This window comes from Grampus griseus (genome assembly GCF_964374135.1).
Source record: "Grampus griseus genome assembly, chromosome: 11".
NCBI lineage: Eukaryota > Metazoa > Chordata > Mammalia > Artiodactyla > Delphinidae > Grampus > Grampus griseus.
The window spans coordinates 66,401,732-66,419,259 of NC_139005.1; the positions used below are offsets into that span (position 1 = coordinate 66,401,732).

General features: G+C 33.5%; 1 protein-coding gene across 4 annotated transcripts in view; it reads left to right on the top strand.

The window, feature by feature from the left end:
• METTL25 (methyltransferase like 25) overlaps positions 1–17,528 on the top strand; it is a gene marked incomplete at both ends in the record, with an annotated part of 125,426 nt that overhangs the window by 13,780 nt on the left and 94,118 nt on the right. For all 4 annotated transcript variants that reach the window (XR_014297439.1, XM_082666127.1, XM_082666125.1 and 1 more), the window contains 4 exons: positions 5,061–5,225; positions 5,709–5,815; positions 13,154–13,753; positions 16,281–16,428. Coding sequence is in view for 3 of the 4 variants with exons in the window: in XM_082666127.1 (XP_082522253.1) it covers positions 5,061–5,225; positions 5,709–5,815; positions 13,154–13,753; positions 16,281–16,428 (1,020 nt within the window). The remainder of the gene's footprint in view (positions 1–5,060; positions 5,226–5,708; positions 5,816–13,153; positions 13,754–16,280; positions 16,429–17,528) is intronic.

The window sequence follows — 17,528 nt, forward strand, 5'->3', positions numbered from 1 at the left end:
CTGAGCCCTCTGGAATCCACACTGAACATTCGTGGCCCACATGCCTTGTAAGTGATAAGACACTGTATCCCGTAGATGAATCATGAGTTGTTAACAAATTAGCTTTATCAGGTTCAGTTATTACCTTGCACATCGTAGGCATCCCAGAATTGTTTATTTTTTAACAAGTTTATTTTTTATATACCAAATCAATTTTCTAAACTTCTGTTTCTTTGTATGATATTTTTATTTTCCTTCAAATTAAACTATGAAAAGGGTTTGTTAGAGTAGTAGTACTGTGGTTAGATTTTCCTGTTTTTATATTTAATTTGATTTCTATAAAAACTTAGTTAATGTGAAAGTGCTTTTGAAATGGTTCCGTGTAATGGAACATTCAGTGTAATGTTAATATTGGCACAATAAGGATATGCATATCAATTTTTGTTAATTATATCATTCTTTCTAAGAGCATGGTTTACATGTTGAGATAACATTCATATGCAGCCATAAATTATGTTGGAGCTTATGCAAAAAGTTTCCTAGCATATAATGGAGTAATATAAATTGACTTATTTTAAAAAGCAACAGTATATATTCTGTTTCTTCCTTAAATAGATTATAGGGTTATGGATATACTTAAACATTCATAAAATTTAATATATCCTATATATAATTTTCATAGTTCAGCAAGACAGCTTTAACTTTTGACTGAAGTCTACTAAACAAGTATAAAAGATTGAAGCCTAAAGTCAACTGTTGGTAGAAGCCAAAACCTTAAACTGTATAATTAAACTTGCATTGAATATAAGTAGATTTCCATTTTAGAAAACATGTTCAATTCAGCTCAACCAGCACTTACTGAGCATTCTGCTATGGGAGTTCTATTGATAAGGAAAAAAATCACTACTGCAGTAACACTGGTGGTACTAATAGAGTTTAAACCGCGGCGGTGATGGCGGGGGGGGGGGTCCCAAATGAAAGACATTTTTACATTAGGTTTAATGGGTGACTGGATATGTGCATTGAGGGTACAAGGAGCATTTAAGATAATGTAGACTTTTAACTTCGGCACTGAGTGACTGATGACACTATTAAACAGGATAGTAAATAGGAAAAGGGAAAGGTTTGTTGAGCTTGAGAACTTACAGTTCAGTTTTGGGCTTTTTGAATTGGAGACATCTGTAGGACATGTAAAAGTGAGTCCATAACATTTCTATGTCCTTGTGAAGATTGTTATTAAGAGGGCACTGTTGACTTCTTGAAATTCTGGACCATAGGACATTTTTAGGGTGTGTGATAATAACAGTAGTGACCTTTGCCCTAACCCCTGTAACACAGTTAAACGTCAGAATTTAGCACATAATTGTATTTTATATCACATTCTAAATGTTTTAAATCACTTTTGTCTCACCTTGTGATTGTAAACATTAGGGCTGAGATGAGGTTTTATGCTCTTCTAACAGGCTCAGAAGTACTGTTGAAGTCCCTGTAGTGGCCTCAGTGAAAACTACTACCCCAGAATCTTAGAATTTGTTTCTCTCAGTGTATCTGGTGATGCTACAGTAGAAAATGTATTGAGGAATTGCTTTCGTTCATCCCTTCATTGATTCCCTACTTACTGAATACCTGGTATATGCAAGGTATTATTGCCTTACAACTGGGCATGAAGCAGTAGGGATACTTTGTTTCTAGAAGTAGATAACTACAACAACATCTTATCATAAAAACTTTTAATTTTCTTTTCAGAGACTTATCAGTTGTTTTAAATGTAGAAATTACTCTTTTTACTTCATGAAATCTTAAAATCACTTCTGGTAAAGAGGGAGGTGTTGAGGGGAGTGAGGGAAGTGAAAGAATTAAGATAAATGAGTTTGAAACTGTCTTAAAGATATTACCATGTATTGATCTCTGCCAGAGGGAATTCTTGTTAGACGTGATTCTGACAGTCAGTCTGCCTAGCACTTTTTTAACTGCTGTCTTTCCTGATTTCATTTGTTACTCACTGCAGTGGCATGTTGATCGAATGTGGGAATTAAGAACAAGGTCTGCCCACAGCCTTGGTTCACATGCCTTGCTACTTAGTGTTTGTGCGAACCTGGCTAAATTGCAGCCTCTCTAAGTTTTGGTTTCTTCCTCTGTAAGTGGGGATATGAGCACGATGTAACTAGCTTATAAGTTCGTTCCATTAAATGTCAACTGTTTGGCACAGTGCCTGGCCCATAGTATATGTGCAATAAATGTTAGCAATAATAGTGGTGAGATAATTGTGAATCCTAACAGTACTCTGTCTTCCGTAAAGTGCTAGATAATATTCAAGTAAAATACCAGACATTTAGTTTTGAAATTTTTTTATTTTAAATGTCAATATTATATATTCATTGATTGTTTCTATTTAATTTTTAGCTTTGAAACATTATTATTCATTTCTCTATCTTGAAATTTTCATAATCCAACATGTGTATGTATAACCTTTCTACCTTTCCTTGTATATTGATCTCTGCTGTAAAAAAAAAAAAGGATAGGGATATACTGATATCATATTTAATAGAATTAACTTCTCCCTTGCCTCTCTGGTGTCTTTGCTCCCTCATGCCCAAATAACCTATCTTGTAAGAAACTTCTGTGGGTGTACAAAAAATAAGAGTAAATAAAGACAGAGCATGTAATAAAGCAGAACAAGTACTTCCAGTAGAGGGAGATATTGGCAAAACAATCAAACCGCAGAATATGCAGGTGCAATGGGTATCAAATTTAAAAATGAAGCTTTCCCTGGGTAAAAAATTTAACTAATTAAGAATTTAAGTAATAAGTTGGGTAACACTGTGGTTTTTATTTTGCTAGTTGCCAAACCCAAACTCAGTGTGCAAGTCTCTGGGAATGCACTATGAGTACTACAGATACTATTACCGTCACCACGGAACTTTCCTCACATACTGTTTCAGAAATAGAAGTAAAGACAAGATCATTGACACCTCTCATGTCTCTGAATCTCTAAAAATCGCAAGTAATGGAGGTTATAGGCTGGATCATTTGAAAACAAAGTTACAAAAGCTATATTTTCATAATTCAAAAAGATTTTTTTCACAGAGTTCTAGACTATCTGAATAAACTGGTGTAGCGTTAAGTGACATAAACCAATGGACTGAATCAGAACACTATCCTTTTTATAAAAGGAAACATTGTTAAAAATTTAATATCTTTGCAGTTTAGATCTCCAAATTTCTGAAATTACTAGGAGGCCTATAATTAAAAGCAAATTAACAACATTAATTTGGCTTGGATTGGAATTTTTTCAAATATTTTTAGTAGGATAGTTAAATTGATTTGAAGCTTTACTTTTCCAACAGAAACATCACATTTCTTTCTGTTGGCAGCACTGTCCAATAACTGACTACTATAATAGCCCCTCTGCACTTTGAAATTTACTACTCTTATTCTATCACATGCTAAGAAATTGCTGCCCTGGAACTTGGGGATGTTGAGACTGCCCTTAAACCTGAGAGGCTCACTTAACAGTTGACTGAGTTTTCCCCTCTGTATCATGCCTAAATATTTTGATGTGGATTTTATTACTTTTTGGCTGCATTAGTAAATTCAGTTTGTAAAATGTCGAAAGAACTTTATATAATACACAAAATGTATCTTAAATAAGCGCACTATAGTAATCTTGTAGTTTAAATTTCTATTTAATAGATTCAGAAATGGAAGTTATACATCTCTGCTGATTTTCTAGTTAATTAATTTGGTAAACATTACTACCATCAACTTAATAGATATTAGCTTTCAAAAGGTACTGTCTTAAACATGTAGTTTTTAGTTATTTAGCATTCTGCAAGCCTTCTTCAATTTTCTTTTAATTTTTGCCAGGGAGCATCATTGTTTTTTGTGTTTAAGTAGGTTTTTATAATTTCATAGGTAACTTTGGAGTTCTTTGAACTACTAATACATATCAGAATGCCTTTTTTTAAACCTTCATAAATAAATTAATATGCATTAAAAATGGCTATAGGAAAATGAAACTGAACAAATAAAAAGCAAATCTGTACTGATGTGTATCCATTAGAGTAGTTAAGATTATGCTACAGTAATAAGCCTAAAAACTCAGTGACTAAAAACAATGAAAGTTACTATTCATGTATGCCACATGTTCATTGTAGTTTGACAGCAGTGATGCCTTTGTTGTCGTCACTTGGGGACTCAGGCTGAGGCAGGTTCTATCTTGACAATTGCAGTTCTGGGCAAAGAAAATGTAGTGACTCTTTTGATATTTTTAAAACTTTTGCCTGAAAATGGCATAGTTCACCTTGGCGAGATGTAACCACATCTGAGTTCAACAGGGTGAATGATCCTCACGCAGAGAGGGACACTGGATGTTGCAAACAGTGTGGCAGTTTACTCTTCTGAAGTGAGCATTCAGCAACTATCAGTAGTTTCTGTATGAAGCTTAGACAATGTCTGGTTTGAAACTGACTATGGGAAGAAAGTGAACTGTTTTCACCTAATCATAACCAGATTAGTTTTAGAAGTTGTATTGACAGTGCGTTGAACACATATACACACATGCCCACACAATTCTACATGGTCCATATGATGCAGGAACTGTTTTACAATAACATTTATACCATTGAGAATATTGCTGTTGTTCTACATGCAGTGTGCACAGAGAGTAACGACATTTGATGGACTGACCTCCTTTAAATTCACAGTTGTACGTCAGCCAGGACCATTCATAAATTTAATGAGTGCATTACAGTTTAGCACGGTTTTAAATTTCTTTCTGTCTTTCTTTCTTTTTTTTTGGCTTTTAAAAACACAACAAAAAGGCCAAATTTTAATTTGGAATCTAAGTGTATAATGGTATAGTGTATTAAAGAGAAAACTGGCTGCTACAAATAGCTAATAGTTTAAATAACAAATATAATGGAAGCATTAGTGATATTGCCAAAATTCACACCAAAATGAAAATATTATAGTTTGTTATAAGATCGGTGATTTTTGTTTTTTGTTTTTTAAATCTCCAACAAATTAGCTAGTGATTATTTATTTTGTTGCTAACAATTCTTTTTATCTTGATTTTTTAGATATTACTGATTTTCCAAAAATATTTTGTGAAACTTCCCAGAAGCTGGTGAGTGTGGAAGCCTTCGCTCTGGCTGCTAAATATTATTCTGTACAAAACTTGGGAATATGTACTCCTTTTGAACAGTTGCTTGTAGCCCTTCGTGGAAATCAAAAACAGAGAACTGGTAGGTGTGTTTGTGTGTGTGTATGTATGTTTTTTAGGCATTTAGAAGCAATATATTGTTCATATATGTATATATTTCCAACATTTTCTTAATTTATTGTTAGACCTTATATCATGAGCCCCGATAGACTGATTTGTTCTAAATGAGTAGGTTTTCTTATGCACCATATTAAACAGAAAACTTAGGTATAGATCTCCATGTTTTTTTCCTACATCATAGTCTAGTTATCAGTCTTTTCTTTTGTAGTTAATTGTTTTATATTTCAAGGAACATTTTTAAGAATGTTATATGAGTCTTTTCATTTTATTAATTCAAATTGGATTCATAGCAGCTAAACTAATAGAGATCCATCTTACAGACACCGCAATAGGATCTCTATTATTTTCATATTTAATTATAGAAAACATGAGCATCAACTGATGATTCTTATTAAGTTTTGTTTCTTTAGTAGCAGTACGTTAATTTTGTTTTATTTTTGTTCAGATGAAAATGTGAAGCCAGATGAGTTTATGAATTTGAAAAAATCTCATGAAGTTCAGGCAATGTCAGAGCTCATCAGCAGTGTTGCTGATTACTGTGGAATAAAGCAGGTAAGAGTATTTCCCTATATATTCATGTGTTTAAATTATTGCCATTTTGGGGGGTATCATTCAAATTTCCTTTTCTACTATCACCGTCTAGCCTTTAAAATGTCATTAAGTAATAGCTGATGTGAGATGTCACATCACATCTGATCCTTTAAAAATGCTCTCATTTCCCAATATACTGCAATAAAAACAAATTTATACTAAAAGTAAGATATGACTGTTAATGTTTTGCCACAAATTTCACTCTTTCCAGAGTAGATAGAAGCTATGGTAATTCTCTTTTTCTTATGTTGTAACTCCAATTTGAGGCAGCATTATGAAGATGGCATTCTGCAAAATTGTTTACCACTAGGTGTTCTCAAGGACCTGGGTTACCATGCTGTGGTCTGGGGCACCCGCCTCATTATTGTAACATAAAGAAACTTGGATTCTTTCATAGTGTCAGAATTATAATGCATTCCTGTTGTAAAAAATAGCCTTTATGAAGGGTAGTAATGTCTGAAAATAGATGTTAAAATAAAATCAGTGATTGCCTCCATTGGCCTATAAAAATAGTAAGTTATTTTTCTTATCCCTACAAGAACATCTATGGGGGTAATGGAGGATTTTTTCCCTTCTTCAGTTTTTATTAGGTGTTAGAATCTTTTCCATGTATTCTTTCAGACTTGTGGAGAGTTTGAGATTGATTAGAAAACGATCACAGCTTGGGCCAGGCATGCAGAACCACTTATGGCAACATAGATCTCTAGAGTAGGAACTAAAAGGCAAGAGCCGAGGTAATCGTTTTCAACCTTTTCTCCAGTGTATCATATCTAAGCAGTACCTATCAGGATTGGTAACGGGCTCACCATGACAGTAATACTCAACCGGAGTAAAAAGGGCAAGTACACAGTAAAATTTAACAAACTGCTGCTGTACTAACACATGGATGAATATTAGAAACATAAAAATGGTTGGGAAAAATAAGCAATTTACAGAAGACTACGTATTTTATGGTATCATATTTAAAAAGCTCTTAAGCAAAATAATGGTATATTCTTAATGCAAAAAATATATGCAAAAAAACCATTAAAGAAGCAAGGGAATCATAAACAGTAATTTGAGAATAGTTGTTACCTCTGGTAGGGGAAGCAGGGAAATGGGATATGGAAAGACAACATAGTTATATGAAATGGAAATACTAACATTCTAGTTCTTAGGATGGCTGGTGGGTTCATGGTTATAGCAGACGCTACTGGAGGCCTTATTCAGAAACTCTTGGGCCTCACCATTTCATGGTGTGCCGGGCTGCTTTCTACCTGGCAGTTTCTACATTTCTTTTCCTGTGGGTTTTCTCTGTCTGCTGAAGCACGGCACTGCCTGCATACAAGTTCTGGGGATTAATTCCTCCCTGTCAGCATCCTTGAATTAATGACTAATACACGTTGATAAACAGATACATCAACTCCTGGACTTTCCAGGTGGGGTGACTATGAGGTATGTGTTCTACAGTAGCTCTCCAAGTTTCTCAGTGTGATTAAACCCAGGTTGTCCTAAAGTGGTATTTTGCTTAAGAACATACTATTTATTGGGCTTTCTTCCTTTCTCTTTTTTCTCTTCTCTATTTCCCTGTCAGTGTTTTCTTCACCTCCCAAATAAATCACTCATACTTAAATCTTCGAGGGGTATTTATTATTGTGCTTTATAACTTTACATTTCAACTACATTTATTCTTTTATTTATATGAAATATTACACAATTAATAACTTTAAATTAATAAAGTGGATTTATTTTATTTCTAAAGTACAGAGAAAAAAATTTGAAATAGCATAATGTTTCATGTTAGACCTTCTCTAAGGGAACTTTTTTCATAGTGATGGAGATTGTATCTAGTGAGTGAAAAAAACCTGTATTAAAGACTTACAGGGTCTTTCTCTTGAAATTACTTAATAGCAATATTTGATTCTCAAAATAGTTAAGTTTGAAATGTATGACGTGTATACTATTTTTACTTTTAAAAAGCAGATTTAATAAATGTAGGTTTCATGGGGATAGTTGGAAACCCAGATACTAAAATCTTAACTTTACTAGTGACCAAAAAGAACTAGAGAAGAAAAAAAAACAATTGGTTTTTGCCTCAACCACATTGCTCCCTACATGCCAAAAACCTTTGCCTCTCTCATCCCCATTACCAAGGCTTCTTACTTCTTAATTTTTATTTCTAAAATATGTTCATTCATTCACACTTGAATGCATGCGTTCATTTATTAAATATTTCTTTGGCTCCTACCATGTATCAGGTGCCGTTATAGATGCTGAGGATACAGTAGTAAACAAAACAAAACACATCTTTGCCTTTATGTCATTTATACTCTAATGAGGAGAGATAGATAATAAAATCATTATAAGTATATTTTATTGTATATGTTGATATACTTTAAGGAGAAAAAAAATAAAAAGGAAGTAACTAATTCAAGGATAGGGTATTAAAGCTTTTGATTAGGAAGAGAGGGGCAAGTAAAACCTCATTGTAAAGATAGCATTTGAGTTAAGACCTCCTTCAAGAGGTAAGAGAGTTATCCATTAGAATATCCGGATAAAAAATTTTTTAGATGGAGGGAATAACACATTCAGTGGCCCTAAAGCAGGAATATACTTGGTGTATTCTTTTCTTTCTTTCTTTCTTTCTTTCCTTTCCTTTCCTTTCCTTTCCTTTCCTTTCCTTCTTTCTTTCTGCGTTGGATCTTCGTTGCTGCGTGTGGGCTTTCTCTAGTTGCAGCGAGAGGGGGCTACTCTTGGTTGTGGTGTGCGGGCTTCTGTTGTGGAGCACGGGCTCTAGGCACATGGGCTTAGTTGCTCCGCGGCATGTGGGATCTTCCTGGACCAGGGCTCTAACCCATGTCCCCTGCATTGACAGGTGGATTCCTAACCACTGCGCCACCAGGGAAGCCCCACTTGTTGTATTCTTGGAAGAGCCAAGAAGCCAGATTAACTCCAGTGGTGAGAGCAAGGACAGAGTAGTAGGAGCTGAGGTTGGGGTGGCAGAAGCAGGTCATGAAGTTGTAGAGTCTTAGAGGCCATTGTGATGATTTGGGCTTTTGTCCTGAATGAGATGGGAAGCCGTTGGAGCCACTGGATCACTCTGACTGCCATGTTGAGGAGTGTTATGAAGCAAATATTGGGTTGGCCAAAAAGCTTGTTCGGGTTTTTGTAACATGTTACAAAAAACCCGAACGAACTTTTTGGCCAAGCCAATATTTCCATTACCTTTGCACTCTTCGCATAGTCTTCATGACATTCAAGCTGGTCCTTTTCAGAAATTAGCTCATATGTAAGCATGAGCTTCCAGAGTTGAGGCAAAAAGCTTAGTAACAAAGGAGGTTAGTAGCAGGAGATAAGTTTAGGGAAGTGATGAGAGATTTTACTTAGAGGTGTGGTATGATCAGTCTTTGTTTTGCTCTCTTGAAAATAGACTCAAGGAGGGAAGGTGAGAGCAGGGAGATCATTGAGGAGGCTGTTGCAATAACCTAGACTTAGAGTGCAATTGGTATGAAATACCCTTGGTAAGGCTAGGGATTTTTTCATAATTCAGGTGGAGGGTATGAGAGAAAGAAAGGAGTCTTGTTCTCCACCTGGGTATGGAGATACTATTAACTGTGATGGAGAAGATTATGGGAAGGGTAGGTTTTACAGAGACTATCAAGAACTTAGTTTTGAACATGTTAAATTTGAGATGCTTATAAGACATTCAAGTGGAAATGTTTAGGTACACTGTTGGATATGAGTATGAAGTTCATGGTAGAATTCCATACTGGAGTTATAAATTTGAAAGTCATTAGCTTATAATAGTAGTTAGATCTCCAGGTCAGTCAACAAAATATAACTCTCCTATCTGAAGTATAGTACCATACTAATACTAATATTAAGAAATGTAATCACTATGTGTAGCAATATTTCTGTGAGAAAGTCTTCTAAGCAGAATTAGGAAACAAGGAAGATACCTCCCACCAGGTATTACACTGGAGACTCCTCTATCTTCAAACCTATAAGATGATCCAGGAAGGAAAAGACGGTTGTGAATAAGGGGTAAGAGATCAGGATTGTGGAGGTTTTGCTACTCAGATAAGAGAGTTTGAAGACAAAAATATGTATGATTTATGTAACCTTTAATTGCAGAGTTTGCCATTCTCTTGCTAACACTGTATATATTACTGAAAGGCCAATTTGGAGAGGGATAAAAATCAATTTGGGTCAGTAAAATATAAGTGAGCTGATAGATTTTTCTAGGAAATTTTGCCTATTACTGAAAAGGGTTTCAGATATTATATTGTGAAGACATGATTCTTAGATTTTCCCCAGCCATCTTGCAACCAGAGGAATTACAAATACGTTGGCCCAAAGGCCATATGTGGTTGAGCCGCTGGTTGGTTCAACTACTCTACTGCCAGATTTCTTAAGTGAGGTGAGAGTTTTCTCAGTGATGGAAATTTGATATTCTGTTACTTGCAGCCAAAATTTTCCTCATTCACAAGTGGAATCGTTATATGCAGATCTGGGAACAAACTCAATTACATCTTGGTAAGAAAACATCTGTATTGGGGGGAACAAATGTCCTGGTGCTTACAAGCAACCCATTGGTTGCTAGCATTAAGCTGCCATTGACATCAGTGAATGTGTTTTTGTAGAAGGAAGGGAATGGAGAGCTTTGCTTTCTCTAGAGATTCAGATATGGGGAAATTGATTAATAGAATTTCTACTTTATAGCCCTTGTATTCATGAGTATGGTATCTTCAGTTAGATTGTAGTTCCTTAGGATCAAGATATATAATGCTTCTGTATTTCCCATAATACCTAGCCTAGAGATTAACATTAAAAAGGGGGCATAGGGAATTATTTGTAAGCTAGACATCATTTATTGGAGTTTTACCTACGAATTACAATTTTGCTTGAATTGAAATTTTTGAGGATTTCATTGATGATATGCATTATTTCAAATATAGGAAATTTTCCTTGAGTGGCTCATATTTATGTCAGGATTTAATTGATTTTAGGAATTAAAGATTAGATATAATGAGATTAGATAATGATTTCCTATGATAATATTTCTGTAATCCATTTATTTCTTATGAAACGACATGACAATACAGTAAACAATCTTGGTAATTTTATATGTCTTTTATCATTTTTAGTTTTATTGAGGTATAATTTATATATTCACCAATTCTAGGTGTACACTTTGATGCATTTGGTAATTGTATGCAGTTGTTTAGCCACTGTAATAAAAAATATTTCTGTCACCATAAAAAGTTTCCTCATACCCTTTTGCAAGATATTTCCTCCTCCATTCTCAAGGAATTACTGCTCTGCTTGTAGTTTTGACTTTTCTAGAACATCGTATAAATGGAATCAAATAGTATGTAGATGTTTGTGTTTGACTGTCCTTTAGCACATAGTTTTTAGAGTCATCAATATTTTTATGTGCATTGACTCTTTATTCCTCATTTTTGGGTGTAGTATGCTACAGTATAGATATACCACAATTTGTTTTTCTATTCATTGGTTGATGGATATTTGAGTTGTTACCAGTTTTTTTGGCCGCTATGAATTTATTCACATACAAGACTTTGTGGACATGTTTGCATTTCTCTTGGGTAAATAGCCCACAGTGGGATTTGTAGGTTGTATAGTATAAGTGTATGCTTTAACTCTATGGTAAACTGCTGATGTTTTCCAAAGTGACTGTACCATTTTACATTTGTGTGTATCTCATTATGATTTTAGTTTGCAATTCCCAAAAGAGTAGTGATATTGGGCATCTTTTTATAGTGGTCATTTGTATATCTTCTTCTGTGAAGTGTGTGTTCAAATGTTCTGCCCATTTTTTAATTGGTGGCTTGTCTTATTATTGAGTTGTTAGAGTTCTTTATATATTCTGGATACAAACCCTTAGTCAGATATATGTTTTGCAAATATTTCTTACCCTTTTTAACTATGTATTTTGAATAGCAAAGGTTTTAATTTTAATGAAGTCCATTTTTCAATTATTTCTTTGTAGTTTATGCTTTTTATGTCCTACATAAGAAATCTTTTTCCCTCCCAATGTCACAAAGATATGCAGGAATTAAAGATATGCCTGCTTGGCATATGACATGCAAAAATCTTTTTTTTCCCATACAGACATCCAGTTATACCCACACCATTTGTTGAAAAGACTATCTTTTCCTTTGAATTACTTTAGTTGTTTTGTCAAAAACCATTTGACTATATAACTGTGGGTCTATTTCTGGACCCTGTTTATTCCATGGATTTATATATCTATTTTTATACCAGCACTACACTATTTTGATTACTGTAGTTTTTTTCTTTTTTTTTTGCGGTACGCGGGCCTCTCACTGTTGTGGCCTCTCCCGTTGTGGAGCACAGGCTCCGGACGCGCAGGCTCAGCGGCCATGGCTCACAGGCCCAGCCGCTCCACGGCACGTGGGATCTTCCCCGGACCAGGGCATGAACCCGGGTCCCCTGCATCGGCAGGCGGACTCTCAACCACTGCGCCACCAGGGAAGCCCTGATTACTGTAGTTTTATGTTGATTCCTGAATCAGTGTAAATCCTCAAATTTTTTCTTTTCAAAATCGTTTTGGTTATTCTAGGTACTTTGCCTTCTCATATAAACTGTAATATCTGCTTATGAATTTCTTTTAAAAACCCTGCTTGGATTTTGATTAGGATTGCATTGAATCTATATGTCAGTGTGGCAGAATTGCCATCTTAATATTGAGTCTAACTATTTCATGAACATGGTATATCTTTATTTAGCTCTTTTAAATTTTTCCTATGCAATGTTTTATAGTTTTCAGTGTATTGGTCTTGCATAAGCTTTGTTAAATTTATTCCTAGATTTCTATTTGTATGCTATTTTAATTCAATTGGTTTTAAATTGTTTTCTAATTGTTTTTTACTACTGTGATGCATATGTTCTGATGGTTCATTATTCATTTCTAATGAGCTTGTATCTTGACACATTGCTAACTTGACTTACTAGTTCTTTTAACTTTTGTATGCATTCCTTAGAATTTTCTACAGATACAATCATGTCATCTATGAAGAAAGACAATTTTACTTTCAATATTTATGTCTTTTACATCTTTTCCTTGACTTATTATTATACTGCTTAGAACTTCTCTTAAAATGTTGAATAAAAATAATGAGAGTTGTTGGTTTTTAATAGTAATCTAAAATTAAAAAAAGCATAACAAGTTGTATAAATTATACATTCCTTTACTTGCTTTTTAAAAAGAATATCACAAATGCTTTCTATTACCATCTGACTAAAATCCTTTTAATTCATTCTGGTTTTCTTTAGGTAATTGACCTGGGTTCTGGAAAAGGCTACCTAAGCTCCTTTTTGTCCTTGAAGTATGGCTTAAAAGTTTATGGAATTGATTCCTCAAATACCAATACTCATGGAGCTGAGGAGAGAAACAGGAAACTGAAGAAACATTGGAAAGTCTATCACAGGCGGTCAAAATTAGATGTCAATGGACTGGCATTACAAATGACAAAAGAAAGGAAAGTGCAAGATGAAATTAAATTTAAAGCCGATATTGAGGGAGTATGTAACAGCAGTACTGCAAATCAAGAAAAGATGTCGACCTCGGACTTTCTGCAAGATTTTTCAGGCTCTGTAATTTCTAACATCAGAAAACAAATGGAAAACCTACATGTTTACTCACATCGAGAAGAAAATTTGTGTTTTGAAAATGCCTTTTCTCTTAGGGACCTTTTGCCTATTAATGCCATAGAACCTACTTCTTCATCCCATATACCCAAGAGAAAAATGTCTGTAGCAAATAAAGAGAGAAGAAAAATGACATCAAAGTCAAATGAATCCAATATATATTCACCTTTAACATCTTTTATCACTGCTGATTCAGAACTACATGATATTATTAAAGATCTGGAGGTAATTTTATTTTTTTAATTCCTTAATTTCATTTATATATAAAGGCTCTAAGACATAGAATTAAGTTTTAATGGTAGCTTACTTAACCTGTGTATCTTATTTGATTACATTAATATAAAGGACCAAGAAAATAAAATTATATTCAGGCTTTCATGATTTCCACAGCTGTCAAAATCTGACAGTCTGACAATTATGATTTTCCAGAAGGGAGTACCCTCCACTCATTTGTAAGCCTAAATTAAACAGAAGTACTAATACAAAAGCTAGTCAGCTAAGTTCTCGTTATACAATTTATGAGTTGTTAAAATTCCAGTCCAAGAAAGCTCTTATATTTTATTTAAATTTGAGGTAAAGATGTACCTAGGGCAATATTATGTTTAATGTTAGCCTTGGTAACCAAATTTGCAATTTTCTTGAGCAAGACCAACTTCTGTGTATTCTTAAAAAATTTGAACTTTTTCTAAAGTACAAGTATGTCAAGTTATGCAGAGATAATATATCTTAAAGGCAATATTGTATGTGCAAACAATATTGTAGAGGAGTTTTTAGAAATCATTTGGCCTGACTCATTGTTTTAAAAAAACAGGGTAGCCTTTGAAGTTTTAATATTCTACTCTTGTTAAATTTTTTGAAAATTCTTCCCTAAAGAATGAATAAACAAAAGATACCAGAATTCTTTATAAATTTAAATCCTTGTTTGGTAGCTAACCAGTGTTTTGTTACTTTGTCATTTTAGAATGGGGAATTTTTCTTTTTCCCTGATATTTCAGGATTTCACTAATTATGGGAAACCGGTTAATCCTCATTAATTGTTTTTCCTATATATGAAATCAGTAATTAAGTTATAGCTTAACCTTCTGTTAGGGTTAAACAGCCCCAATTACTTTAACCTGACTTAAAAATGTATATATTTTTAGAGCTTATTATCATATATTTATGTTTTTAAAAGTCTTCTGGAAAATATATGATCAAAACTATATGCAGACTTTTATAAGAATTTGACTTATAAAATATATGCTGGAAGATTATTTCTTGGGTCCTTAGTTAAGTAGTAATTTAATAACCAGAATTAACCAATACCTCCCATCTCCTCCCCTCTCCACCCTACAACACACACATACAATACTTAAATATTTTACTGTTAGGATAATATGCTGATTGTGTATTTTTGTTTGCCACCTGCTGGTATTTTTAACTAACCTTGTGTGATGAATACACTGAAAAATGAGGTTAAATATTTTGGTGTTATCTTTAGGGAGAACTAGCCTAAAAGAGAGAGATTTATGTCTTTGTTATCTACCCTTAATTAGCAATAAGCCCTTTCTCTCTGAATTCCTTTTTTATTTATAACATTATAATGTCTAAATAAAACCTACCCAAACTATGTAATCATTGAGAAAAGCAAAATAGTTGCACAACACTCCAGAAATTGTGCTTTGAAGAGAATGTTGGTTGAAGCGGCAGAATGTTCTATCAGGTTGAAGCAACTTACAGGTACAGTTATTTTCTTTAGAAAGGTAACACTTCAGCTCTATGTCTACATTATATGGGCTAAAATCACATTTTTGGTAAAATAACTTAAGTGAAAAAATTGTATTTGTTCTGAAGATAGTTATAAAAATATACTTGATTACAACTTAATGTCTATTATTTTGAATTTATAACATGATGATGATGATGTAAGAATAGAAGACGTTTACTGAATTTTACTGGATGCCAGAGATTGTACAAAGTCATTTACCAGTATTAACTTATTAAAGTCTTGCAATAACCCATTGAGGTGAGATACTATTATTAGCCTCATTTTACAGAAGAGGAAACTAAGGAACTGAAGAGTTAAAACAAACAAACGGTATATTGATCAAGATTCTGTGAGTCCATGCCTATGCACCCATTCTGTATGTGTATACATCTAAATTACGCTTTGGGTAATTAGGAGAACATTTCATAGAATTTTTACATAAAATTCGTGTTATAAAATTTAGAACAAAAGCTTTATATTGAATTTAATCTTGTCATATTTGATGCAGTGAATGAACTAAGTAAACTTTTGGTGTTGGAGTAAAAATGCCTACTTAGCAACACTTAATTTTTTTTTTATGACAATGTTTTATAAGTTTCGATGGGTATGGGTGATGAAGTGAATTTTAAAAATTGACTAGTAAGGTATTAATGTGTCTCAAATCATAAGTTTGTCCTAGTAATGCAGGCTACGTTGTATTGATCCAGCATTAATTTGAGTAGTCATTAAGCAAATATTAGTTGTAAAAGAAACCAGAGAAAATTCAAATGAGTAAGTAACCAAAAACACTAGAAAATCAACTGAAAGTTATGTCAGTTTTGGTAAAAGATCGGTCATTTTGCCTTTAAAGGCAATAGTTATTTGTTATGAAAATAAAAGACATACAATACTTTCTAGGTAAAATTTCATCATTTTAAAAAGCTCTACATCTTCTAATAAACACTTAAATGTTTTTTAACCCTCCTTTTAATTTCCAATATTTATTTTTTCTTCTCATTTTTTAAGGATTGTTTGATGGTAGGTCTGCATACTTGTGGTGATCTTGCTCCAAATACTCTGCGAATATTTACTTCCAAGTCTGAAATCAAGGGAGTTTGCAGTGTGGGTTGTTGCTACCACCTCTTATCTGAAGAGTTTGAAAACCCACATAAAGGTACAAGTTCTTCATATCCCATAATTTTATTTATTTGAGCATAATGGCTGCTTTGTATCTCTCCTTTTTTTGTTGTTGACATTATTGTCACTTTGAATTAACATTTGAGATAATATCTGATATTCTTGCAATATTAGAAATGTTACATCAAATGAAATTTGATGAACTATCACTTGCGTTGTATTTTATTATAGATTTTTTAGTCATAGTATGGTCTTAATGAATGCCGAAAACTGCAAATATGTGAAATTTTTGTGTGGTGTATTGTTAGAGAACTTCGGTTTAAAAATATTTGTAAGATATACATTTACTAAGGTAGTAAAGCTAAGTTATTTTGTCATAAATATAGAATGGACAAGGTTTGTTTTCATTTCCAAAGCCTCAATTTTGTAACGAATATTGATATTTGTCCCCTCAAAAAGTTTCTTACTGTATTTTGAAGGGTCAAAATACTATGATTTTAAAAAGCTAGAAAACTGTGCAATTGTATGAAAACTGTGCTCCCTGGGCTAAGAAGGTGCCTGAGGAGCAAAGTACAGAGTACGTTGACAGGACTGAAAGCACCTACAACCCTTCATCCAGAGCAGCTCCTGAAATTCCTCTCTTTGATCCATTTTATGTTATATCTCTTATTAGACACATGGCTTCCAAACCACAGGTTCAGGTTAGATGGTTATCTACTAATATTAGCAGTTCTCTTTTCTGTTAGTTTAGTGAAGTGTTTATCAACATCCAGTGTCCCTTGCTAAGAATTTTTAGGTCAGGAAGTTGTGTGAATATAGATGGTATTGCTTGCTCTTTTTCTCAATTTTAAAACCCAGATGACTGTAAAAATTTGATTATTTGTCATTTAGTCATTTCCAACAGGTAAAAATGATGATTGTATGATTCTACTGAAAATTGCCTGGGTGAAACAGGTCATCCTTAAAACTGGCAAAGGTTTTTGGGGAAAAGAGTTAATTGAATTTGAATTTTTTATGTCAGGGTTCTAAAAAGTATCTTTTAGGAAAAGTACACAGAAGTAAAATTGTCCATATATAGAGATAGAGTGAGAGAAAGAAAGCAAATTGGCAAAAAGTTAACAATAGTTTAATTTAAAT